General features: G+C 46.6%; 1 protein-coding gene across 1 annotated transcript in view; it reads right to left on the bottom strand.

Annotated features, from left to right (window-relative positions):
- The window catches only part of XPNPEP2 (X-prolyl aminopeptidase 2), a 28,005-nt gene extending 20,770 nt beyond the window's left edge, over positions 1-7,235 (bottom strand). Inside the window, exons 1-6 of the mRNA XM_038588268.1 lie at positions 6,972-7,235; positions 4,418-4,494; positions 2,806-2,916; positions 1,594-1,657; positions 549-653; positions 214-300 (exon numbers count right to left, since the gene is read on the bottom strand). Of these exons, the coding sequence (XP_038444196.1) occupies positions 214-300; positions 549-653; positions 1,594-1,657; positions 2,806-2,916; positions 4,418-4,494; positions 6,972-7,020 (493 nt within the window). The 5' untranslated portion in view covers positions 7,021-7,235. The remainder of the gene's footprint in view (positions 1-213; positions 301-548; positions 654-1,593; positions 1,658-2,805; positions 2,917-4,417; positions 4,495-6,971) is intronic.
- Between the last annotated feature and the right edge of the window lie 18,882 nt (positions 7,236-26,117).

The following is a 26,117-nucleotide window of genomic DNA, read 5'->3' as shown; positions in this document are numbered from 1 at the left end:
TTTTAAATCTGCATTCATTTTTTAAAATATATCTTCATTTCACAATCCATGAATCAATCTTTGTTGCAAAATATCCTGCAACTACAACTTCAGACACGCTATCTTTAGGGTCATCCTGCCTCTCCTTCTACCAAGGTATGCTTCTTTACATCCCAGAGGGGCTGAGTCACCCTCATGGGTGTGAACAAATACAGGAATGAGGGAATAACATACCAATGGAGAAGAGAAAGGGGTCGAAACCCACATGCCCTCCAGCGGGAACCTCAGCGAGGAGCCAGGTGACTATGGAAGTTATGTCAACTGAGAGGGAGACAAGAAGGAATGCGGAGTCACCTCTAGGGCCAGCACCAGGCCCTACAGTCAGACTTCTGTCTGTGACAGTCCCATCTTATCTGTCCTCCTTGATGTTAGCTTCAAAGTTTAGGGACAGCTTCAGATTTTCAGAGTCCCCCACAGAGGCCCACCATGGCTTTGCATGCATACTCTTACCTGTGCCTTCTAGAACCTAGTCCAGGCTTCAGAGCTTGGGGGATGTGCGCCCCTTTTACCTTCTTTATGCAGCTCCCAGTTGCAGTCCATTTGTCGCTCAGCCTGGGTCCAGTAGCGACTGTCGGTCCAGAGACCTGCTTTCCCCATGCTCACTACTGCTGTGCCTGGGACAGAACAGAGAAACTTGGAGGCATGGATGAAGGTGAGGAAGGTGGCCTTAGGGGTTGCATAGGTGAGATGGTGCTGACTCTGAGGATGTCCCAAGGGGCCTTTGGAAAGAACTGCTCTCCTTCACTGCAAGGGAGTGAGGTGGGAGACATTAAGGAGAGCATTGAGGGAAGCCAGCGTGGGCATCTCTGCTTTGTGTTGAGGGCCTCTCCTAAGGAGGGACAAATGGAGTTCACTTCTGGCAGTCAATGCTGCAGGTAGGCTCTCTCAGGAAAGATGGTGTGGTAGCCATCTAGACTATAGCATCAAGACTCAGTGGCCGATAGGGACATGAAACCAGGAGCTTAGCTGAAGACGCAGAGAAGCCAAACCCAGTGATTGTGGCCAGAATGGGTAAGGCAAGGGAGCTTGGAGCCCAGGAAAGGAATGTTTAAGGACCAGTGAGGGAAGCTTGGATTTCACTCAAGGGCCAAGATCAGGGTGTGAGGCCTCTTCAGAAACAGAGATCCCATAAAGGGCCTCTATTTGGTGTCTCATTTGGCTCACTGAGGTGACATCTGAGAAAGGACCAGCTAAGTAAAACTTGGTCCCCAAGTGAGAGCATGTGAAGGGAATTAGTGGGCCCCCAGTTGCTAGATGTGGAAGTAGCAGCTGTTCCGGAATTGAGGCCCAGAGTGTGCTAAGCTAGGCCTGGCTGCCGCAGGGGCCACAAGCACAGCAACAAAGCCAGGAGGGCCATCCGCCTCAGGCAGAAGTGTGACTGATGGGCTATGATGTGTGCCCTGGTGACCCTTTTCAGAGTAGTAGAGGGGAAGCAGAGCCTCTGGACACTAGGTCCTAGGGTCCTGGCTTCAGAGAACTGGCCATATCAGAGCCTCTGTGACCATGTCTGGGTCTCCCAACAGAAACAATAAAGAGCTGGGTAATGGCTCTCACCTGCAGACCCTGTAAAGCCTGTGATCCACGCACGCCTCTTGTCACGTTTGCCGATGTACTCACTCTAGGAAATCAATGGCACCATCGTTAGCTTTTTTTCATGGAGTTAGACATTCCTCTCCTCACAGAAGACCCCGCACTGCATCCTGGTTCTTTCTGTCTGGATGGATTCGACCAGTCCTACAAGTCCAGGCACACTGGGCACCTCTTCCAGGAAGTCCTCTATCACACCCCCAGATCTCAGGATCTCCCCTTCCTTTTGGACAACTGGATTTCTTGGAGTCTAAATCCTATAGTCCAGCACTGGGCAGAACAGTCAGAGAACCTTATCTCCCTGGCCAGAATGTAAACTCCGTGCAGTCTAGGATCATGTCTTTGGGTCCTTCTGGGTTCTTTCCTCCAGTTGTCCTGCCTCTCTCCAGGCTAGTACAGTACACTGGATACATCATAAATAATTTCTGCAGAGGGCTTCCCACATTATTGTATTTTGATCATAATAATCCCTTGAGGCAGATCTCAATATTTCCATTTAGCAGAAGAGAAAACTGAGTCTCAGAGAAGTTGAGGCACTTACTCAAAGTGGGAAAACAAATTCAAGCAATCTTATTAATACTGAAAATCCCCTCTCTTCCAAACTGGCTAGTACTGGAAAGGTGGATGGGATGGAGGTGGAACCAGTGGTGGGGAAAGGGTGGGCTGGGTGGGTAGGGGTGCTACTTTGGGAAAAGCAGTTCTTATTCAGACCATCTTGTTTCTTATCTGCTCCCCTCCCCCAATCTACACCCCAAACTCGTGTAGCCCGGGCCTCTGGATCATTCCAGTGCTCCACCAACCAGGTTAAGGGAAGGTTACAATGCTTCCAGTCCAATTCCTAGCCCACACTTTAACCTCAAAGGGCCAGAGTACTCTAAACTTTCATTATGGATCTGCCATCTAGGAATTGATCAAAATCGATTCTGAACTTGTTGATAGTTTCATTGCCTGAAGTCAAGGAGATCTAGTAGTGTCTTCTCTCCTAATGTAAAGGAATACATTCTCTCAGCTGCCCTAAAACTCCCATGTCCAAGCCCCTTACTTCCTTCCCTTTGCCTTTTGAATCCGTTGTCTGCCTTCATCTTCTGAGCCTTAATGGCCTCTGGTTTGTGGCTTGTCCCCATTGATGGTTGACCCAGGACAGCAGAGGGCAAGGGTGGGGGAGGAGCTGTCCCTCACCATGTGGGCATCCGTTTCGGGGATGATGTAGGCAGAAAGACTCTGGTTGTGCATCTGCTGGCGAAGGGCCGTGAGCTGCGCTGTGGTATTGACCGCAGTAACTGGAAGGTACTGACAGATGACAGGAAGACACCAAGACACACACAGAGACACACACTACTTAGAGAGAATGGTGCCTGGGTCCCAGCGTCCAATGGTACCACTGGTCTCTCCTTAGGCAGGTGTTATAGGGCAGGTAGGCTGGGTCAGCCTGGAGAGGAATGGGGTGGGGGGTGTTGGCAGCTGATGTCACAGGTTAGTCTACATTAAGGTGTCTGGGCCGAGCAGAGATGGAGGCATTGAAGAACTTGGAGAGGAATTCCTTGTGGCAATATGCAATCTGAGTCTGGGATGGGGGCATGGGTGAGAACTGCAGGGATCTGAGCCCTGGCACTGGGCCAGGCTAGAGGGACGGTCTTTCTCTGGATACCTTGGAGTCAGGGTTGCCAACTTAGCTAATCAAAATACAGAATATAAAAAAAAATTCAGAATATCCATCTGTCACATCTGAATTTCAGATAAGCAACATATAATGTTTTAGTATAAGTATGTCCCATGCACTATTTGGGGCATACTTATACTAAAACATATATTTATTATTTGAAATTCAGATGTAACTGGGTGCCCTGTATTTCATCTGGCAATCTTACCTTGGGGACTTTTTCAAGTTTCCATTCACTGGTCCCAAATGGCAGAGGAGAGTGAATAAGTAGCCCCAGCATTGTCCAGAAAGATCCCCCTCTAAGCTAGACATTTCTTAAAAGGCTGCCTTATCTTTAAAACAAACTGTGTGGGGTTTTTGTTTCGTTTTACCTTCTATTCAATGATATAACCATGTTTGTTTTCATATAAAAACAACGTGGATTGCCCACCCACCTGCCTGCCCCAGTGGTCTCATAAAGTTGACATTGCAAGCAGATGCACCCCATTGGCCCTAAGCCTTAGTGAACTGCAAGCAGGCCACAAGGTTTCACCTCTGGCCTGCCCCTGCCCGAGGAAGCTCTTTCTGATTGTGGAAAGAATCTACTAGTCTCCAGCTAGGATGCTGCCGCCTATCTTTCAGCTCCAATATGCTGGGCCTTCTTCCTAGTCACACCCTAGGGCTCCCTTTTGTCCTTTCCATACTTTTTTTCGTGGCTTTTCTAGCCCTCTGTCTTACTTCCTTCTCTCTTCTGTGCCTCCCTCCGCTTTGTTCCTTTAGAACTTTTGTTTTCTTTCCTCCCATCCTCCTCCTTGCCTCTCCCTAGCCTCAGCCAAAGGCTAGTTAGAGGCCTCCACCCTCTTTGGTGCCCTCCCCCTTCCCTGGGGCTGCCCAGGCCGGAAGTAGATAACCTGCTGTGGGAATGGGGGGGGGGCGGTGTGGTGGGGGGAGTGGGAGGGAGGGAGGGATGGGGGGTTGGGTGTCAGACACCTGAGACTGTGCTGCCCGCCCGGAGGGATGTTAATCAGAAACAGGGGCCCCAGAGTCCGGAAGTCAGGAGAAAGCCTGGTTAGAGGGAGAGACTAACGACTGAGCCATTGGGGGATGGGGAGGAGATCGGAGCTGGGGGGCGGGGCCGGGGTGGGTCCTTACCGGAGGGCTGATGGAACAGTTTCTCACATCCTCTCCTGTCAGGTTCACTGCTTTTGGGTGGCCCCAGGCACCCAAAGCTAGAAACCGGGGAGAAAAATCCAGGGTCACTTGGAGACCAGTGAGCTCCTAGAGAGCACAGGGACGTGTTTCCCCAAATCGCCCTCCCTGTCCCCCATCGGGCCTCCATCCTTTGAAACAAGCAGCGCTGTCCAACTCTATTTGAGGATAAAAATAATCACATTTCATAGGAAATTAGGTGGAATGGGATGGCACCCTGGGTCACAATCAAAGAAACCTGTTTCATCGACAAGTGATTGCCACTTTTGCAAGGGTTTTATTGCTCATTAAATCAATTTTCCCTTCTAATCTAATTGGGTCTTTTCAGGGTTTACCGAACCGTTGTGTGTAAATTAAATTTTTGTAATCAAATTTTCTTTGAAATGCTCTAGAGGATCTCGCTAAATAATCACCCCACCTTCATTTTACCCTTCTATAAATCTAATTTTATATATATTGGGTTTACTTAAATTCAAGGCCCACTTGTACCATTTATTACAATCCAAATCTCTGGCTGTCAGTCCAGGCCCATTTTAAATACATAAAACAAATCAATCCCAATCTGACACCGTCGCCTGGTGGGGAAAGGTAGCTTAGCATTTAAAGGTCTTCTACTTTGTACCAGACACTGAGCTCAGTAATTTATCTATAGTATCTTATTCTATACTTGCAACAAACCTGTGAGGTGGGTATTACCATTTATTTTCCTTTTTATAAGCTTTTATTTATTTATTTGACAGAGAGAGAGAACACAAGCAAAGAAAACAGCAGGCAGAGGGAGAGGGAGAAGTAGGCTCTCTGCTGATCAGGGAGGCTCTGTCCCAGGACCCTGGGATAATGACCTGATTGGAAGGCAGACAATTAACCAGTTAACCGACTGAACCACCCAGGCACCCCTACCCTCTATTTTCTCTAAGGGAGGAAGCTGAAGCCCAGATAGGTTTAGTAACTCATCCAAGTTTTGCCACAGTGAGTCAGTGGTAAAGCAGAGATTTGAACCCGGGCCATCAGAGTACAAAAAGTCAACCACGGAAGGGTGGTGCCCCAGAAAGGAGAGAGCATATGAAGACTTAGTTTCCAATTTGGGCTCTGCCGCAAATTTGGTGTGCCCTAAGGAGAGTCACCCAATATTCACAGGGCAAGCATTTCCTAAATACCTACTGTGTGCCAGACACTGGGCTAGTCCTCCAGCCTCTGGGCCTTCAAAGCCTAAAAAGCCTGTGGTCACTGATAGTCTTTTCCTCCAGCCCCTGCCTTTAGGGGAGATCTCAGAGAGTAATGGGGGCCTGGGCATGGGGAGACACTATGCTTTTACCTTCTGAGTGGGTTGAGCTACAGATAGGAGGGTGGCTGGGCATCTAACACTAGAAATGCCCTGCCTGGCTCTCTTGGTCTCATAAACTCAAGGGGGAGATGAGACCCATACTGTTGAAATAAGAAAATGATCCCATTTCTGTAGGAACAGATAGTTGGCAAAACAGTGATGCTAAGGTGCCAACGTAAGAAGCAAGACTCAGCCAACCTGTGTCCCTCTGGACATCCAGATTGCTGCTCTCTGAGGCCAGGACCATGGCTCCCAAGGGCAGGCTCTGCAGCTGAATCTCTCTGTGTTCCCTGGCCCAGAGCCTGGCACCGGGGAGGTGCTCAGGAATGGGGTGCTGCCTGAATGAGCGGAGGAAGAAGGGAAGGGAGGCCTCTCTGAGGCTGGAGGTGGAGTGGGGGTCGGGGGGCATCGAGCTGGGAGTCTAGTTGTGACCAAAGAGGCAAACAGCACCATAGGAGTGACAGGGACCGAACTTTAGCTAGGCTCCTCTGAGCCTCTTCTTTACTTGGACTTGACTTTGTTTATTTCCTTCGGTGTCCATCCTGTCCTTACTGGGCAAGGCGTCAGCCAGTCCTCAGTAAGAATCTTGCTAAGCCAGTTTAGAGACCATCCCCCCACCCTTAATACCTGATCACCTTTGCTATCTGATCACATTCCTCATTCTTCACCTTCAATAGCTGTTCACCCTGGCCTGCCTTCAGCGAGAATCCTCAGCAAGAACCCCCACCCCTGCTGTCTTCTCTTGGTAATATTCCATCCACTGTCCCCCTCCCCACCCCCCTACCCCAGTTCACTGATTGGGAGTCCTCAGTCATCTTTGCTGTGTTTAGAGTTGAGCTCTATCTTTTTCCCCTATTGCAATGCCCTTATTGCAATAGTTTTGCATAAAGTCTTCCTCACTCTCCACAAGTGCCAGAATCATCTTTTCTTTAACAGGTAGAAATGGAAAGGTACCAAGCCAGACTTGACCTGAGTCTGGAGGGCCCCCAAGGACTGGCCCTGGGATTCTTCTTTCTCAAGACAGAGAGGAGGACCAAGAAAAAAAGGGACAACCTGGGCCCCAGCCCTTACTCCAACCCTTTCTGAGCCCAGAGGGGAGAGGCCAGAGCTGCTCTCCAGCTGGACCTGCCCTCCCGGTGGCGGTGTGGGAGGGAGGGACCAGGATGCACATACCACAGAGGAAGACAAGCCAGGGGCAGCAGCCCCAGCGAGCCCAGGCCATGGGGTCTCCAGATGCTGGTGCTGGGTGGATGGAAGGGACGGGGGAGAAGGAGGAAGGGCTCTTTCCCTGCCCTCTTCCTCCAGGCCTTCCCAGGGCAGGAGCAGCCAGGAGGCTGGGGCCGGCGATGGGGAGGAGGCGTCCGGCCAGATGGATGGAGAGTCCCCCTCTGGTCTCTTGTATCTGAGGGCTCCGGGAGTCAAGAGTCCAGGTGGGTGGGGAAGTGTGGGCTCTCCCGAGCCCGCCCCGTGCAGAGTCCAAAGATCTCCAGGGCAGAGGAGCAGCAGCTGGTCTCAATCAGCCTGCTCCTCCCTGCCCCCCTCTTCGGCAGTCTGCCTCAGCAGCCATTCTGATTTCTGTCCCCCTCCTTCCAGCAAGCTGTTTCCCATTAGCTCCCCACCCTAGGCTCTGGCTCAGAGATGAATGTTGATCCTTCCTCCTCCTTTGAGCTGGCCTGTCTCAGAAAAAGCCAGTGTCCTCTGTCCCTCATGTTTAGGAAGCCCCACTGTGCCCCTAAGGGAAGTTGGTTACAGCCAGGGAGCAACGTTCTGCAGTTGGGGTAAGTCCTCACGGTAGAGCCTGCTGGGCAAGAGTGCTGCCAGCCACCAGCAGAGAGGAGGACCACCTTTCTCTTGTGGTGGCTGGGACGGCGGAGTCCCACTCAGCTGTTGGAGCCATTCCTGTGTCAGAGGGAATGAAGGTCCTGTTTGGGGGGTTTGGGGGAATGCCACTGAAGAGGGAAGAAGACTCAAAAGGGCAGTTTGGGGGCACCTAGAACACTGGGGAACTGGACATGCCCTTTCTGCCATAGCTTCTAGAACGAGGCTTTGGTTCCCCTGAAATATGGATCACTCCGAAGCAGCACGAGTCCCTTCAGGGGAAGCGAGAGTACAGAGCCAGCCTTGTCTCCACGGCCCCAGCATCTTCGGGCAGCTGGCTGCATCAGTGCCTCTAGAACGCTTGGCCAGAAAGCAATACGTCCGCGAGACAAACTGACCCAGTAGACAGGTACTTACCTAGTCTAGAGGGCCCCAGAAGTAAACCACCCGCTCCTTTTCGACTTGTTTTTAATGTATTTACACTCTGCTTCCATCCACCACCAGTTTAAGTTGAAGGTGGCTTTCAAATAACCCATCCAAATACAATAAAAGAGACCCGTTTGGAAGAGGGAAAGAGGGTCTTTACAGGACTCCTGCCAGAAGGGGAATTTTTATTTTTTTAAAGATTTTATTTATTTACTCATGAGGGAGAGAGAGAGAGAGAGAGAAACATGCTCCCTGCGGGGCAATCCCAGGACCCCGGGATCACAACCTGAGGCAAAGGCAGATGCTCAACCACTGAGCCATCAAGGCGCCCCAGGAGGGGAATTTAAACGAGTGAGGAGGTTCTGTGAACTCCACCTCCAGGCATAAAGGCAGATGGCAGAGCCCACAGCCTCAGAGGACAGACCAGGGACAAGGACCATGAGGACCCTGTGTGGTTCTGGGACTGCTGACGCTCCTGCTGTCTTTTTCCTGTTCCGCACCCCCCCACACATGCCTGCCCCTGTTCCAGGACTGGAAATGATGTGATTCCCAGAGACCAGAGGATTGGGGGGAATGTCCCTGCAAAGGCCCTTTCCTCCCCTGTGCACCGTCCTGAGGGCAAGCAGGGAGACTTGATGGGGCCGTGCAGAGGAGGGACCCCATGAGACAGCCTTTTAGGACAAACAGCCCTGCCTTTAGCAGTGGAGCCAGATTGCTGGAGTTTCGGTCCCAGCTCTGTCACCCACTGACTGCGTGGTCTCAGGCAAGTGGCTTCACTGCTTTGAGCTCACAGTTTCCTCACCTGTGAAATGCAGGGATAATAGGACTAACTTCTCAGCAATGAGATGAGGATTAAATGAGTGAATGTTTGTGAAGCTCTCAGAATGTGCAGGCCATAAGGAGTAAATGCTATGTCAGTGTTTGTGAAGGTGAGTACATCACCACAGCTAAAACCGGTGTCGTCTGTACCTTGTTCTCTCTGCCCCTGGCAGCCAGCACTGCTGAAATGGCAGTTAATATTATAGCAAAGATCAGCTGGGCTGAAGTGCCAACCCTGGAAGCAAATAAACCAAGCAGGTACCCCTCCCCCATCCTCTGGACTCTGCCCAGGGATGGTCTTGGAGGATACCAAAGCCACGCACGGTCCTCAGCCCTGCAGTTCTGTCCCTGGGGTCCCTGTCATGGTCCTGGTGGCAATGATGACCTCACCTGCTTTCACTCTCAGCTTGTCTCCTTATCTCGAAAGCAATGTCTTTACTCATCACTTTAGGGTACTTGAACCCAAGTTGGCATAAGGCCTGGGAAGAAATGATTGAGGGAGGGTGGGGAAGGTGAAGGGCCAGGAGTCCTTGTATGGAGTAGTATAGAAGAACCCTAAGTTGGTTGCTGGAGCCTTGCTGCGCAGCCTGCACTGGCAGCCTGAGTCGCTTTGTCTCACCCCGAGGCCTGGGCCTGGCTGAAAGGCCAAGTTCTGAAGCCGGGATGTCCCAAGATACTACAGAGGATGCAACCTTGAGGATGCCACCTCTTCTTGGCCACATTTTCTCCATTCATCAGAGTCTAGTTCAAAAGTCACCGCATCCACCACACCCTGACTTCCACCCCAAATTCCTCCCTCTATAGTGAGGGCTCCCATAACATTTTGTTTGAGCCTCTTTAAAAAGCTTTGTGTTGAGGTGCCTGGGTGGCTCAGTTGGTTGAACATCTGTCTTTCGCTCAGGTCATGGTGTTATGGTCCTGGGATCGAGCCCTGTGTTGAGCTCCATGCTCAACGGGGAACCTGCTTCTCCCTCTCCCTCTCCCTCTGCCCCTGCCTCTGCCCCACTCATGCTTGCTCTCTCTCTCTCTCTCAAATAAATAAAAGCTTTAAAAAAGATCCAAACACTTGTATTAACCCTTTGCTTTCTTGATTCTCTCCTCCCATGTCACACATCCCTAAGGGGCAGAAGCTTGCTTTTAAGAATTACTGCACATAATTCCAGCATCCAGGACAGAATCCAGTGGAGAGTGAGATCAATACAAGTTTGGTGAGTTGGTGCTGAATAAACCCCAACGATGTGTGGTCTAGCCTCCCATCCCGAACCTGATAGGAATGCCATTGACAGAGGTGATTCTCTAGCCCCCAGAAGGCTGCCATGGTGTTGTTGGGTGGCCCTTCTCTCCCATATGGCCTGTTTTGACAGAAAGCCAGCTCTGCTCATGTTGTGTGTATGCGCGTGCAGATGGGTAAATTTGGGGGTGGTCACAGCAGTGGAGGCAAGAGTCAGATTCCTGAGGTTGGTCTTGATTGTGAAGAGACCAAGAATCTCACCCCCCCACCAGCCCGCCCTTTGGCAGGACGGGTGATTATCTCCTCAGAGTGAGCGGCGGGCCTCCCTTGGCTACTGATGAGTAGAGGCAGCAGGCAGCTCCTTTCCTACAGGAGGCTCCTTCTCCTCAGGGAAGAAGAAGGTGCTTGCAGACTGGGAACTTTGTTAACAGGACAAGGTGCACCCGGCTGGAGCCCTCTGTGAGCTTGGTTCAGTTCTGTGGGCACAGACTGAGTCAGATCCTGAGCCTGAGCCAAGGGCTAAACTCAGGCAGCCCCATGACAATGACAATGACAATGACAATTTGTCATTTTCAATGACAAACCTGTGCTACCTCCTCAGAGGCCTCACGCCACAGGCGGATAGAGTCCCACTGTGGCTTACCAAGGTTCCAGTCGGTTCCACTGAAGCTTCTATTTGGTGGTCCTCGGGCACACTCCCAACCATCTGTCTTCTTTGGTAGCCTGCTCCCTTTTTACTTCTCCGTCAGCTTATGCATCTCTCCTCCCTTTGTCCACTCCAACCACACTGGCCTTCTGTCACTCTCGCTTACTCATCACGCCGGAGCTAGCCACAGGGCCTTTGCTTGTTCTTTCTTCTCCACCTGGAATGCCCTTCCTTCCTCTCTTGCCCCGTGAACTCCTTCTTCTTCCAGTCCCACCTCCAGGGTCACTTCGTCTGGGAAGCTTGCCTGACCCCTTGCAAGCTTGAGTCACTCTATTAGTCCACTTACTTTGGACCACACCAAAAGCAGCATATTGGGCTTTGTCATTGCTTGGGATTGCCATCCACTGATATATTGAACTCCAACTTCCCATTCTTGGGCCATATCCTCTTAACCTTCTTCTTTCGATAGTTCTCTCTCCCTAACTCCTATTATGCCTCTTTTTTTTTTTTACCTCACCAAAATTTCCCGTCACTGATCTTATGCTCTTCCTCTCTATCAGCATTCCCAGTCTCACTTCCCTCTCTATTTGGTCCAGGTAACATAACCCATCACCCCAACTTCCCTATTATTAGCACATTTAACTTTTCTGTACCTTTGTCCTCCAGCTACATCCATCCTGCCAATTTCTGTCTTCAAGTAAAGCACATCCCTACCTCAGGGTCTTTGCACACATGATTCCCACTAATAGGAATGCTCTTGTTCCAGATAGCAACATGGCTCACTTTACTTCATTCAGACCTCTATTCAAACGTTACCTCTACAGAAAGACTATCCCTGATGTTATGTGAACTGTGCCTCTGTCATTCTTTATCGTCTCATTCTGCTTTGTGTACCTTCGGAGCATTTACCTGATAATACATTATTATCTATTTGCCTATTTTTGTCCATATCTCTCAGTAGTATGCAAGCTCCATGAAAATAGGGACTCTGTTTGTTTTGTTCACTGCTGTATTGCAGAGCCTAGAAAGCTGCCTGGCACTTTAGGCACTTGTAACTATTTGTTGAATGAATGGGTAAGCCCCAGGGCATTTGAACTCTCTGTCTTCCTCACAGGAGAAAAGTATCATACCTCTGTGGATTGGAGTCACTCCAAATTCATGATGCCCAATGTCAGCAGGCCTCTTGATAATACTTGGCAATCTCTTTACTTGTCCTGGGTCAGCTCCCTTTTCTGCTGCCCTTGTAGACAATTCCAGGCTTTTACCCTGGTCCTCAGACCCCTAACCTGCCTGCATTCCATGACCGATGGACCTCCTACTTGTTTCTGACTTGGCTTTATTTCAAACAAGTGCACTGAAAACCTTTGCGCACAGAGGAAGATTTCTCTAGGATGCACATCTAGAAGTACAAAGTGTGCACTTCTCATTTCAGTAGATTCTGCCAAACTGCTATCTAAGAAAAGCTATTCTAACTCATACTAACATGGTATGAATAACTATTTCCACAAACTAATCAACACAGATATCATCAATTTTTAAGACTCTTTTCCAACTTGATGGGTGAAAATTGGTCTCTTCTTGTCTTTTTTGTATATGTGCTGCCGAAGCGAGCACTCCTGTTGTCTTTTTTGTATTTACCCTATTGTTACTAAAGGTTGACTACATTACTATATATTTTATTTACCTTTTATTTTTTCATCTCTGAATACCTGTTCCTTTCCTTAGCCCATTTTCCTGTTGGGTTATTTGTCTTTCTTATTGATTTAAAAAGATCTTTATATATTTTACACATTCCTCCATTATACATTTGACATATTATAACAAATATTTATATACCACGAATATATTCTCCCTTTTATCTTTGTCATAAATAAATAAATTTTAATAAATAATAAAATTTATTAATTTATGTAGTAAAAAATCTATCAAGATATTATTTTATAATTTCTAGGATTTGTGACCTACTTGAAAAGGAAATATTGGGATCCCTGGGTGGCGCAGCAGTTTAGCGCCTCCTTTGGCCCAGGGCGCGATCCTGGAGACCCGAGATCGAATTCCACGTCGGGCTCCCGGTGCATGGAGCTTGCTTCTCCCTCAGCCTATGTCTCTGCCTCTCTCTCTCACTGTGTGCCTATCATAAATAAATAAAATAAAAAATAAGTTTAAAAAAAAGAAAAGGAAATATTATCCACATTTTCTTATAGAATTTTTGATTTGTGAGTATGTGTGTGAAAGAGAGGGAGAGAGAGAGAGAATATGTGTTTAGCTCATTATTTCATCTGAAATTTATATTTGGATATGGTAAGAGATACAGATCCAACAGTATAATGGACTTCTTTTTTTTATTTTTAAAATTTTTTGGATTTTTTAATTTTTAAAAAAGATTTTATTTACTTATTCATGAGAGACACAGAGAGAGGCAGAGACAGGAGAAGCAGGCTCCCTGCAAGTCCCAATATGGGACTTGATCCCAGGACTCCGGGATCATGCACTGAGCTGAAGGCAGATGCTCAACTGCTGAGCAACCCAGGGTTTCTTTTTTAAATTTGGACAACTAATTGTCCCAACATCACTTATTGACTTGTATAGCTTTCCTCATTGATTTGCAATGCCTACATGGGGCTGTTCTAGACCCTGTTTTATTTAATGGATCTGTTTGTGGCAACATCACACTGTTTTAATTATTATAGTCTATGTTTTGTTTTGAGAGTTGGTAGTGCAAGCCTTCCTCCCCCTTTACGAATACTTCTTTGTTGGGGCACCTTGGTGGTTCAGCCAGTTGAGCATGCAACTCTTGGTTTTGGCTCGAGTCATGGTCTCAGGGTCCTGTGCTGAGCACGGAACCTGCTGAAAGATTCTCTTTCTCTTCCCTCTCCCCCCTCCCGCTCTCTCTCTCTAAAAATAAGGAGGGGGGGGGCCTCTAGTCATGCTCTAGAAATAAACAAATGGTAAAACAAAAGCAAAAACCAATGAAACAAAAACCCAAATACTTCTTTGTCATAATTGCAGTTTCTTCTTCAGCTCCTCAAGTTCTACAAAATGCTGTTCTTGATGCAAGTTGAGATTGCATTAAATGTATGAATTAATCTGGAGAGAATGTCTATCTTTATAAGACTGGGTCTTTTTTTTTTTCAGGAACATATCATATCTCTTCATTGATTCAGATATTTTATGCCCTTCTGTCAAACTTTCTATCCTGATCCTCACTCACTGTGGCCTGATTTCAGCCCCTATGACTCCACCGCAGGTGCTCTTGTTAGGATCAGCAACGACCTTTGAGGTGTTTTCCCTTTGAGAATGGGGGGCTATGTCTACTCCCTTTGAAGCTGGGTGGCTTTTTGTGACTGTTTTGACCAATAACATATGGTGAAAGTGACACCATGTGGCTTCTGAGGCTAGATCAGAAAAGTCGGTACAGTTCCTACCTTCCTTGCTGAAATACCCCTTTAAAAAAATTGAGGTGAAATTTACGTGATATAAAATCAACCATTTTAAAATGAGCAATTCAGCGGCATTTAGTATATTCATAGTGTTGTGCAACCACCACCCGTGTCTAGTTACAAAAACATTTCTATCACTCTAAAATGAAACCTCATACTTGTTTCCTCCCCCTTCTTCCTGCCCCTGGCAGCTACTAATCAACCTTCTGTCTCTGTAGAATGACCTATTCTGGACATTTCATATAAATGGAATCATACACTATGTGACCTTTTGTGTCTGGCTTCTTTCACCTGGTGTGATGTCTTCAAGGTTCATCCATGTCTTAGCATGGATCAGTACTTCATTCTTTTTATGGCTGAATCATATGCGGTTATATGGATATATCACAATTTGTTCATCCATTCGTCAATTGATGGGAAATTTGGGCTGTTTCTACCTTTTGGCCATTGTGAAGAGTGCTGCTATGAACATTCATGTATGAGTTTTTGTTTTAACACCTGTTTTCAATTCTTTGGAATATATACCTAGAAGTGGAATTGGTGGGTTGTAGGGTAATTCTGTGTTTAACTTTTCGAAGAATCACCAAACTATTTTCCACACCAGTTTACATTCGTACCAACAAAGTACAAGGGCTTCAATTTCTCCATGGCCTTGCCAATGCTTATTATTTTCCTTTTTTAAAAACAATAGCCATATAATAGGTATGAAGTGGTACTTTGTGGTTATGATTTGCATTTTCCTTTTTTAAAAAAGATTTTATTTTTTTATTTATTCATGAGAGACACCTAGAGAGGCAGAGACATAGGCAGAGGGAGAAGTAGGCTCCCTGTGGGGAGCCCAATGCAGGACTCAATCCCAGGACCTGAGCCACCCAGGCACCCCTGATTTGCATTTTCCTAATGACTAATAATGGTGGGCATCTTTTCAAGTCCTTTTTGTCCATTTGTATATCTTCTTCGGAGAAATGTTTATTCAGCTCCCTTGCCCATTTTAAAATTGGTTTGATTGTTGATTTGTGAGAGTTATTTTTATATCCTAGACACTAGGCCCTTATCAAAGACATGGTTTGCAAATATTTTCTCCCATTCTGTAGGTTATCTTTTCACTTTCTTGATAATCCCCTTTGTTGAACAAAAGTTTATCATTTTGATGAAATCCAGTTTATCGACTTTTTTTCTTTTGTCACTTGGCTTTTGGAGTCATATATAAGAATCCTTTGCCAATTCCAAGGTTATGGAGGGTTCTTCTAAGGGTTTTATACTTTTTTCTCTTATATATAGGTCATTGGTTCATTTTGAATTAATTTTTGTATAATGGCCTGAGCACTCTTGTGAGAAATCAATTGACCAAAAATTTAAGGTTTATTTCTGTGCTCTCTATTCTATTCCATTTGTTTTTCTGCCTGTCTTTATTCCAGTACCACACTATTTTGGTTACTGTAGCTTTGTAGTAAGTTTTGGAACCAGAAAGTGTGAATCCTACACCTTTATTTTTCTTTTTCAAGATTGTTTTGGGCATGAAGGCACCTTGTAATTTCACAAGAATTTGATGCTCAGCTTCGTCTCCACAAAAAAGGCCATTGGAATTTCAATAGGGATTACATTGAATTTTTAGCTCACTTTGAGCAATACTGCCATCTTCACAATGTTCAGTCTTCCAGTCCATGAGCAAGGGATGGCTTTCCAAGGTCTTTTTTAATTTGTTTCGGTAAGCAAAGTTTTGTACCTTTCAGTATATAAGACGACTTTCACTTCCTTAGTTATATTTATTGTTAGATATCTTATTCTTTTGCATGCTAGTATAAATGAATTTGTTTTCAGGCTCCATGCAGGGAGCCCGACGCAGGACTTGATCCCAGGTCTCCAGGACCACACCCTGAGCCGAAGGCAGGCGCTAAACCTCTGAGCCACCCAGGGATGCCCCAAAATGGTCCTTTAGAGAACCAAAGAACTGGAGCTCCAGTGGCTTGTTTGTTGTTGGTGTATGGAAACATAAGATCCTCACTTTCAAACCTTTGGCAGCCATGTAAGCAGTCCGCCTACCCGGAGACCTCCAGGCTACTAAGAAAGCTCAAAGTAGCCCATTTGAGAGGTGTTTTGGAGAGCCCCTGAGACCATATGAAGAGAGAGAGAGAGAGATGTTCAGGCAGCTCCCAGCTGTGCCAGCCACCTCCCTCCCCATAGTGTTTGAGCTTCAGCCACTCTGATTGCCACTCCATGAGAAACTCTGAGCCAGATTGCCTAGTCCACCAAATTCCTAACCCATAGAAATCATGAGAGATGATAGGATAATACACTGATTTTTGTTGTTTGAAGCCCCTAAGTTTTAAGGTGACATTTTTTTTTTTACTACATAGCAATAGAACAGTCTTTGAATGACAAAATCTAAAGGACCATTTTGGGGGATCCCTGGGTGATTCAGTGGTTTAGCGCCTGCCTTCAGCCCAGGGCATGGTCTTGGGGACCCGGGGTTAAGTCCCGCGTCGGGCTCCCTGCATGGAGCCTGCTTCTCCCTCTGCTTGTGTCTCTGCCTCTGTGTGTGTGTGTGTGTGTGTGTGTGTGTGTGTGTGTGTGATGAATAGATAAATAAAATATAAAAAAATAAAGGACCATTTTGAGGGCACTGACCCTTCTGTTGTAGTTAATCTGGTAGAACTGTTTCCTCCTTGAAACTTTCTCTTTCACTGACTTCCTTGACAGTCGTTCCTGGTTTTCTTCCTCTCTCCATGGCTGCTGCTTCTTAGTCTTCGACCCTCACTCCTTTTATTCTACCTTCTCCTTAAATATTAATGATCTGGCTTTGGCCCTCTTTCTTTCTCTTGCATCTCACTTTCCCTGGAAAATCTCCCATCTACAAGGCGATGCCAGCCCGGACCTCTTTCCTGAGCTCTCAACTCATAAAACCAATTGCTGACTGACCATGTCCACCTGGATATCTCACCCCCACCATGGCCAAAAGATATCTCTCATCTTTTCATTTCTGCCACAGCCCATCACGTTCCTCATCCAATCACCTCCAGTGTTCTATCTCAGTGATTGGCATTCCTATCCATGCAGTTGTCCAAGCCAGAATCCTGAGAGTTATTTCTGACTCTTCTCTCTCTTCTGCCTTCACATGCAATCGATCACCATATTTTGTCATATCCACCTCCTAAGTACATCTGAAGATCATGATGGGTATCTTCCACATCCGTATTCTCTCCTAATCAATGCAAATGCACACACAGTTTTTCCTATTCAGACGCATTGTATCCAAGCCACAGCTGGTGCGGTCCGTGAGTTTGGAGCTGTTGGCTTCACTGAAGAAGTTGAGCTGCTAGAGCCATCCAGCTCTCTCTAACTCCAGAGTCTGTGTTCTTCATCACTGGCCATGGTGTGGGGGCAGGTTTCGTAAGCAGAGAATGGAGGCAGACAAACCAGCCAGGGTCTGTGACAACTATCACATCTCTGCCACTCATTAGCTCTGTGACCTCAGGCAAGACATTCACTTTTCTGAGTCTCAGTTCATCTGGAAAGTGGAGTTAATAATAATTTCCTTTACTTGTAAGGTCGTTGCTAGGATTCAGTAAGATAATGCACGTGCAATACTTAGTATAGTGCCCTGAACACAGCAATTGCTCAATAAATGATTGCGGAATGTTGAAGAAGGAGACTTAGAATCTGGCTGGCTCCAGCAGCTCACCTTTGCTAAAGACAACAGCTCCACGCTCATGGACCACACCAGCTGTGGCTTCCGTATGTTAGATCTGAATATGGATGACTATGTGTGTATTTGTGTTGATTAGGGGAGAGTGTGAGTGTTGCTGAAGACATCGCATTTTATTCCCAATGTCAGGGAGGCAGATAGGGGCTGGAGAAACTGGTAGGTGCTGGGAAGTGGCTGTGACCTAACTGGAGCCAGCATGTCTGGATCCAGACAGCAGAGGGCAGCAGAGGTTGATGTGATTGCTGTTCTCTGGGTTGGTGTGTGTGTGGGGGGGTGAGGTGGGGTGGGGAAGAGAAATCTACAAGATGAACTTGGGGTCCTAATTCCAAATGCAAGTTCGGCTGGGGAAGCTGTCCAGAGCAAGGAGTACTCTTGGGGCTTTCTCTCCCTTAGGGCCTGGGATGAGGTGATTAAGGAAGTTTGGAGGCTTGGGGAGAGCAGAAAGGCTAGAATTTAGGGATGATAGCTGAGTGAGTTGCGATATTTAGAAAGTATATCTAGGAAAACACATCTGTCCTAGCCTTATGTATGTTTGGGCCTTCTCTCTTTTCTCAGAGTCCCAATGATCTTTCTAAGGGTAGGGTTATCAACTGGGGACCCTAAAGGGTGGACATATACCCTTATGAATGTTCGATGATGAATTTGTAGTACAGGTAAGGGACATGTCCCTAAGGTACGAATGCAAAAGGCCTCAGGTTCATGAGGACTCCAAGGCTGAGGGAAGGAGAAATGACTTGCCTAAAGTCACATAGTTAGGATTCAAAGTAAAAGTCAACACTTACTGAAACCTTCTGGGTACTGCTGAACACATTATATACAATACCCCACTTAGCCCTCACAATAACCTTATGAGGCAGAATTGGATGTTGTATCATAACATTTTACGAATGAAGAAATGGCAGCTCAGAAAAGCTCAGCCACTTGTCCAAGGTGCACAAGGTTGTAAAACCAGCCTGACTCTAGTGCCTGCACTATTAACTGCTGTATTCTTTGCTACTAGCCTAGACCCAGGATTGGGTCTCCAGACTCACAAATCAGGGTTGATTTTCTGTATTTTTTAAAGATTTTTTTTATTCATGAGAAACACACAGAGAGAGGCAGAGACATAGGTGGAGGGAGAAACAGGCTACCTGCGGGGAACCTGATGCAGAACTCTATCTGGGACCCCAGGATCATGACCTGAGCCAAAGTATATGTGCTGCCGAAGTGAGCACACGACCTGAGCCAAAGGCAGACACTCAACCACTGAGCCACCAAGGCACCGTGTTTGTTTGTTTTTTTATTAGTCTACATTGTGTTGGATGGAAAAACAGTGTCAGTAAACCAAATCCTGGTTCCAAATTAAATATAATAGCAAGGCAATTTGCTACTTTAAATGGATTTTCAGTTAATTCTTTTGTAAGGTAAATACCTCCATTTAAAAAAAGGAACCTCCTCTCAACCATAATTTACCTGCTTTGTGATGTTCCAATATTGTGTGAACCATCTGGGGGTGTGTGGTTGGTGAGCTTCCTACAGAGCATTCATGCCTATGTGTTCTGTGCTAGGGGTCATCTTTTCCCAGCCTGCTCTGGCTCTTTTCTGGGCTGCCCTCCTACATACACCATACTGTCAGTGTGGGGCCAGGGACAATGAAAGAAAGTTAAGGCAATGAGATTTGGGGGGGGCAATCTTCTATCTCGTTTTCCTGTACTATTGCTTTTGTTGACCAAACAACCATTCTTTTTATTTAATGTTTGTCCGCATGGAGGCATGAGTGAATACATTTATTTACTTAGCACTTTTTGAGCACCTACTATGTGCCAAACACTATGCTAAATCCTGGTGGACACAGAGATGAATGAGGTATGCACAGTTCCTGGCTTCAGGGAATTTTGAGTCTAGAAGGAAATCATTGCCTCTTGAATGCCACTTCGGGCAATCTCCCATCTTCTCCATCCCCTTTGCCTTAGCTTGAGCTCTCACTATCTGTCTCTTCCTTGAGTCACTGTGGCTGGTCTGCCAGTCTCTGCCTCCTCCCAACTCCTCCCCCAGCCTGCACATAGCAGACAGCAACAGACAGACTCCACCTTTGAAAACATCCCTTTCAACATGTCACATCCTTCCCCTGCTCAACCTGCTCAAAATCCTTCAATGACTCTCCATTTCCTGTCAAACGAGGTCCAAATTCCTTCACCATCTGGCTAGCGTCAAGCAATTCTATGAGCCCATCCTGCACTATCTTCCCCTCTCTACCCTTATTTCCTACCTGTCCTTCTGTTCTAGTAGGAAAGGTCTTTTCACTGTTCCTATACACTGCCATCTCCTTCCTAATTTGTCCTTGAGTTCTATCTCCTCGAATCCTATCTGTCCTTCAGAATACCATCTCCTACTGGAAGCTTTCCAGTAGACTGCCTCCTTCCTCCGCTCTTCCTTCCCTGTGATTGTGGGCCCAAATCCTGGCTGGTGTGAGGATCAAACAAGATGCCATCATGGGCAAATGCTTTGTATCACATGATGTAAGGTTGTCTTCATATCAGTTTTCATGTCTACCATTTGGTACCATATCTATCACTACTATTTCTGTCAGATAGTGGAGATCAATGGTTTACAGACATTAAATTCTCAGAACATTCTATGGAATAGATAATATCTAATATTAGGTCCATTATTTAGATGAGGAACTGAGGCTGAGAAGTTAGATATCTGGCCCAAGATCACACCTGTAGATAGGTCCATCTGAGGAGTCTGTGCTCTTTCAGGAGATGGTCCATCAGACTGAGCTTCGCTGAATCTCAATTCTGCTTTTGTTTTTTTTAACTCCCTGTAGTTCACCTCTATCTGACCTTTGAGGTTTTTTTACACTTGATTTTTCAAAGTTCTATTGCTATTTCTCCCGGTCATGACCTTATGTTCTTATTTTATCATTATTTTATTGTTGTAAGCCACTAGCAAGCTTTTGGGAAACAAGGTGAAGAAATTAAATACATGCAAGTAAAATGCACTTCTCCTATCTTCCCTCCCAGTGTCCAAGACAGAAGTGGGTGCCACGCTGGGCAAGCATCACCTAACCCTGAGCTCTGTGAGGCCTTGAGGAAAAGGCAATCCAAGTCAGCAGGCAAAAGCCAGTTCCTTCTGTGTGATAAAAGGGCACAGAGTCTGTGCCAGGTCCTCTAGCAAAATGTCAAACTGTGGTATGGACTCTATTTCCTTCCATGGTTTTATTTTTATTTTTAAGGAGCCATCAGGTGGTAATGGATGATTCATGCTTTACTTACTCTTCTTGTTTATTTCCCTTCCGCGACCTTCAGATTTTTTTCCCCTTAATGTTTGTTCCGGGTTTTGACAAAACACTAAGGTACTAGACTTGCCTTGATAACTTTTTTTTCCCTAATGTCTTCTTGGGGAAAAAAATGAAAGGAAGTGACAGTATTTCAAAACCATCTTTTATTCCATCAGTGGACAGATTGCACCTGCTACATCTAGGATCGCTCTCCGATCATTTCCTTTTTCAGTAAAACCTCATTAGAAGACACTCCATGAGTACCATGAGGAGGCTTAGGCCTTACCTGACACTACTTTGCCCACTCTTGGCGGAAAGAGCCATCTGAATAAATAGACTCCATATACTGTATTTCCATACCCCAGGCAGCAAATTTTGTCACTCCTTTGGAAGTACCATTTGCATACAAATGATTGATGCTGGGGATTCTTTTTTTTTTCATTAAGGTAAGTCTCGATTAGGCTACAATTTGTTAGCCTACTTGGAGTAACTGTGAATTATTCAAAGCAATAAAGTTTCATTTCTTTACAAGTAACCTATGATACAAATGGCTTACTAATTTGAAGGGCTACCTCCATTAGTTTGAGTAAGTGAGCTTAGACTACATTCAATAACAATTTATTGATTTCTTTCATCATTCAAATCACCCTTCCTAGGCAAGAATTCTTTTTAACAGCCCCAGCACTCTAGAAAACTAGAATAGTGGGCTCTCCCTCAGAGACAAAAATGTGGTGTCCACTCACCTGTCCTTGAATTGGGACCTTAGTCTTAGGGCTTCCTAAGACTGATACATCTGATACATCCACATGCTTGTAGTCTGTCCTCTGTGGCCAAAAGACATGGGCTGAAGGTTCATGGTCAGTATATGACTGGGTTGGAGGATTGCTTCTGTGTGATACAGCCCAAGTTGCTTTCTCTCTCAAGGTTTGAGTTACCTCATCCTGCAATCATGTACTCAGCCTGTGAAGAAGATTCAGGACAAAGGCCAGGGTCAGAACTAAGAACTAAGTGAAGGGGCTTTCCTTTTCTAATCCTTACTGCCTTGCCTGCTCATAGGTAGCCACTCTGCCCTACCCACTGAGCTAAAGGCACAAGACACTTGACAACTAGAAAAGACTAGAATTCTAGGATGAAGACATTGAGGAAGGTGGGGAAAGATACTGGATAATTCGTATTCCCTGCCTAGTACTTCTACATTTTCTGTAAAGTGTGGAAAGAAGGAGAAGCTTGCTTCCACAGTCACTGGTGTGGCAAGGAATTCTTGGATTCTGAATACATATTTGAAATGGGGGTCTTTCTTTGCTGTGAATTTCTCTCTGGGAGACTCTGGTCATGGCATGCTGCTGATTATGTTTCAGTGAAGTGTCTCTTCTTTGCCTATATGAAGGGTGGGGAGGAAAGGAGATGGGCTGGACTCCTTGGCCATGTTTGAGTTACCAAACGACAATAGAATTCCTGCTTAGAATGCTAGGGAAATGGGTTTCTCTGATCTCCTGGGAGGAATTGTAATCACACGTTTTGAAAAGCCTGGGGAATCTGTAACTGAAGGCTGTCTTTCATTTTGGACAGGAAGAGACAGACACGGAGGGTGAGAGTGATAAGTGTGAGGGCGTGAAGCACCACTTCCCCCTGCAGGATGCTGGAGCTGGTCTACAGAAGAGGAGGTGGTGGTGGTGATGGGAGAATCTACCCTATTTGACCTAAATGCTGGCAACCACCCTGTGAGGTCATTACCATTATTATCCTTGCTTTGCAGGTCAGGAAACTGAGGCACAGAGAGAAAGAGAGGTCACATGACTAGTGAATTGAAGAGCTGCAATGTGAACCCCAGATTGTCTGACTGCAGAGCCTCCATTTATGGTTATTTGGAAATACACTTGTGGAGAGATGGAGAAGAAGAGATGGAGGGGGGTATGGTAATACAGCACCTCAAGGGCCCTGGGGTGGCTTTGATGCCAAGAGGTAGCATAGTGTCGTAGTTAAGGGCATACTTCAGAGGTCCAACAGTGTAAGTCAGCAGTCTGGGTTCAAATTCCAGATCTACCACTTCCTTATTGTGTGACCTTGTGCCACTTACCTGACCTCTCCATGCCCCAGTTTCTTCATCCGTGGAATAGGGAAATTGGGGTAATCACAGTACCCACTTCATAGGGCTCTTGTGAAGATTGAATGAATCAATGCCAGAGAATGTTTAGATACCACTTGACCCTCAGTGAATGCTACCTACTTTTTTCACATCTAATGTAGCAAGGAAATGCATAAGCAGTAGGTCCACGGTTGGCTGGGAGCTCTTTAACCTCAGCTCCTCCCTAAAACCTGCTTGAGGGTCCCCGTGAGACATCGAGGCCATGCACAAGGCGGAGAGCACACAGTGAGTACTTGATTCCAAATGCATTATTACATTAGCCCCATGAAACTAACCCTAGGATAGTCCTCATTCTCCTGTTGCCTAGGATCTGAGAGGTCAGACAGTAAATGAGTGGGTCATTGGCAAGGGATGGGGAACACCTTTTACTATGCAAGGAATTCCACTTTTAACCAAGTGATCTCAGGTCCTGCTGACAGTGAAGAGGGAAAGAGGCCATGGCCTCAGATATCACTGGGCCCAGGTCTAGAGCCTCAAGAATCCAAGCCCTACAAGGTGGTACGGCTGATGGGGAAGAATTCAGCCTCCAGAGCCAGACCCACCTGGGTACAGTTCCAGCTCTAGCATATATCGTGTGACCTTGGGCAAGTCATTTTGTCTCTCTGTGCCTTGGTTTCCCCACATGGGAAATGGAGGTCCTATCTGGACCTTCCTCAACAGTGATATTGTCAGGACCAAGTGCGTGAACACCTGTAGAGAGCTTCAAGTAGCACCCAGCACGTAGGATGATTATTGTTGATTTATTTCCAGAGAAACCAGGAAGATGAATGAAAAATGAAGGAAAACCGTGGCTCTCCTTCCCACCCTCTCCCCTTCCCCAGTGGCTGGAAGACACTCCTGTCCAAATGGGAAATTGAAGCTAAAATAGCACAATAAAGGAAAGGAAGCGCGGGAGCAGATGGGCTCCCACTCGCTGTCCTGAGGAATGTGCTGACTGTTCAGGAACAGGCCTTTGGCGGTCACTTAACACAATCACGAAGCAAAAGGAAATGATCAAGTCTGTCATCAGGGTCAGTGCCAACTTATTTAAGAAAGTGGCAAGGCTGAAAAGGAGGATGTGGGGAATCGGAGGCCCCATACATTCCTGGAGCCAGTTCACAAAACCCCTGGGGCCGTAATGCAAGGTGAATGTGGCTGAAGAAGCCCCCTATCCATATGTCCTTCCCACGTCCCCAGGTGAGCAGCCTTGACCAGAGGCGGGGACTGGGGCCTCTGAGCCAGGTACCATAAGAGAATTGGTGTGGCTTGCATGGGGTGGGTCCAGTCGGGGCTCTGGTCCATTTGTTCTGGCAAACTTGTATCAAGGGCCCTCTCTGTCAGGCAGTGGGCTAGGAGCCATGGGGAATGCTGGGAAGAATGGTACAGATAAAGTCCTTGCCCTGAAGAATTCAGAAAGGATTGAAACACTGAGGGGTCAAATTGCTAGTCCTTTCACAGGGAGTTTACATGGAAAAAAGAGAATGTCTTGGAAGGATAATGCTTAACATGAAATAACCTCTACTGGTGGATTTAGCTGGGGTGTTGTTTTGTGGAGGATAGAGGGACTGTGACAGACTGTAAATTCGTTACAGGAAAGGCTTTTGCCTCCATCTATCCCTTGACCAGTCACTAGCATGGCTTTATAGCTAAAGAGACTTATAGGCAGGACATGTAGAATTAGATCCAACCAGCTTTGACTGAGTGCTTACTCTGTGCCAGGCACAGTGCCAGGTGCTCTCCCATGCTTGAATACCATAGAAAATGCATCTGAGGTAGATTAATGTAAATATCGAATGATACGGCCTAAATCATCAAAAGTCCTGTAGGTGTAATATGGCCCAGTGGTTCTCACAGTGTGGTCTCTGGACAGGTAACATCAACGTCACCTGGGAACTTTTTAGAAATGCAAATTCTCAGCTGCATCCCTTAGGCACGAAATCAGAAATCCCCATAATCTGTGGTTTAACGAGCCCTCCAGGGGATGCTGGTGCATGCACAAGACAACACTGCTGCTCTAACCTGGTGATCTTTAAAACCCTTTAAGATGAAATCAGAGAGGGAGGCAAACCATAAGAGACTCTTAAGTCTGGGAAACAAACTGAGGGTTGCCAGAGGGGAAGTGGGTGGCGGGATGGGGTACCTGGGTGATGGGCATTAAGGAGGGCACACGCTGTTATAAGCAATGGGTGTGATACCCCAACTGATGAATCACTGAACTCTACCTCTGAAACTAATAAAACACTATGTGTCAATTAATTGAATTTAGTTTTTTAAAAAACCCTTTAGCCCAGGGATCTGAGGTGAAGATTCTGGGGAAACTCCTGTGGAGGGGAAGGGGCTCAAGCAGTTCTATTTTCATCTGCCTTTCATGCTGAGCTACCACATCAGATTTTGTTTCAAGAAAGTGCTCCCAAACTGAAAAAGTTTGAAAAGTCTAACTTCATTCTACCCATCCTGCCCCATCCCCTATACAGATGGAGACACTGAAGCCCACAAAGGGAAAGGCTCCCGGAAGCAAGGATGGGACTAGAACTCAGGCCTCTAACTGTTGGCCCAGGACACTTTGAGGCATCTCTGGCATCCCCCACATGAGAGAGGAAACAGGAAGTCAAGCCTTGAGCTATATTTTTTTAAGATCCTGGGGGTAGTCTGCTTCTCTTTCTAGTTATGCCAGCAAAGGCCAGAGGTTTCTAAGGTTCTTGGAGGTAGTCCTGGTTTCCTCCCTCCTCCTGTGGCCCAAGGCTTGTCGTCCCAGATCATCTCCCAGCCAGCCTGACTTCCCCCACCAACCACCAACATTCATTCCAAGGTGGAACAACATGGGGATCTGCCTGAACTCCCAGCCT

Source organism: Canis lupus, chromosome X (assembly GCF_011100685.1).
Source record: "Canis lupus familiaris isolate Mischka breed German Shepherd chromosome X, alternate assembly UU_Cfam_GSD_1.0, whole genome shotgun sequence".
NCBI lineage: Eukaryota > Metazoa > Chordata > Mammalia > Carnivora > Canidae > Canis > Canis lupus.
Note: the sequence above shows the minus strand (reverse complement) of the source record. Positions and strands in the feature narration are given on the sequence as shown.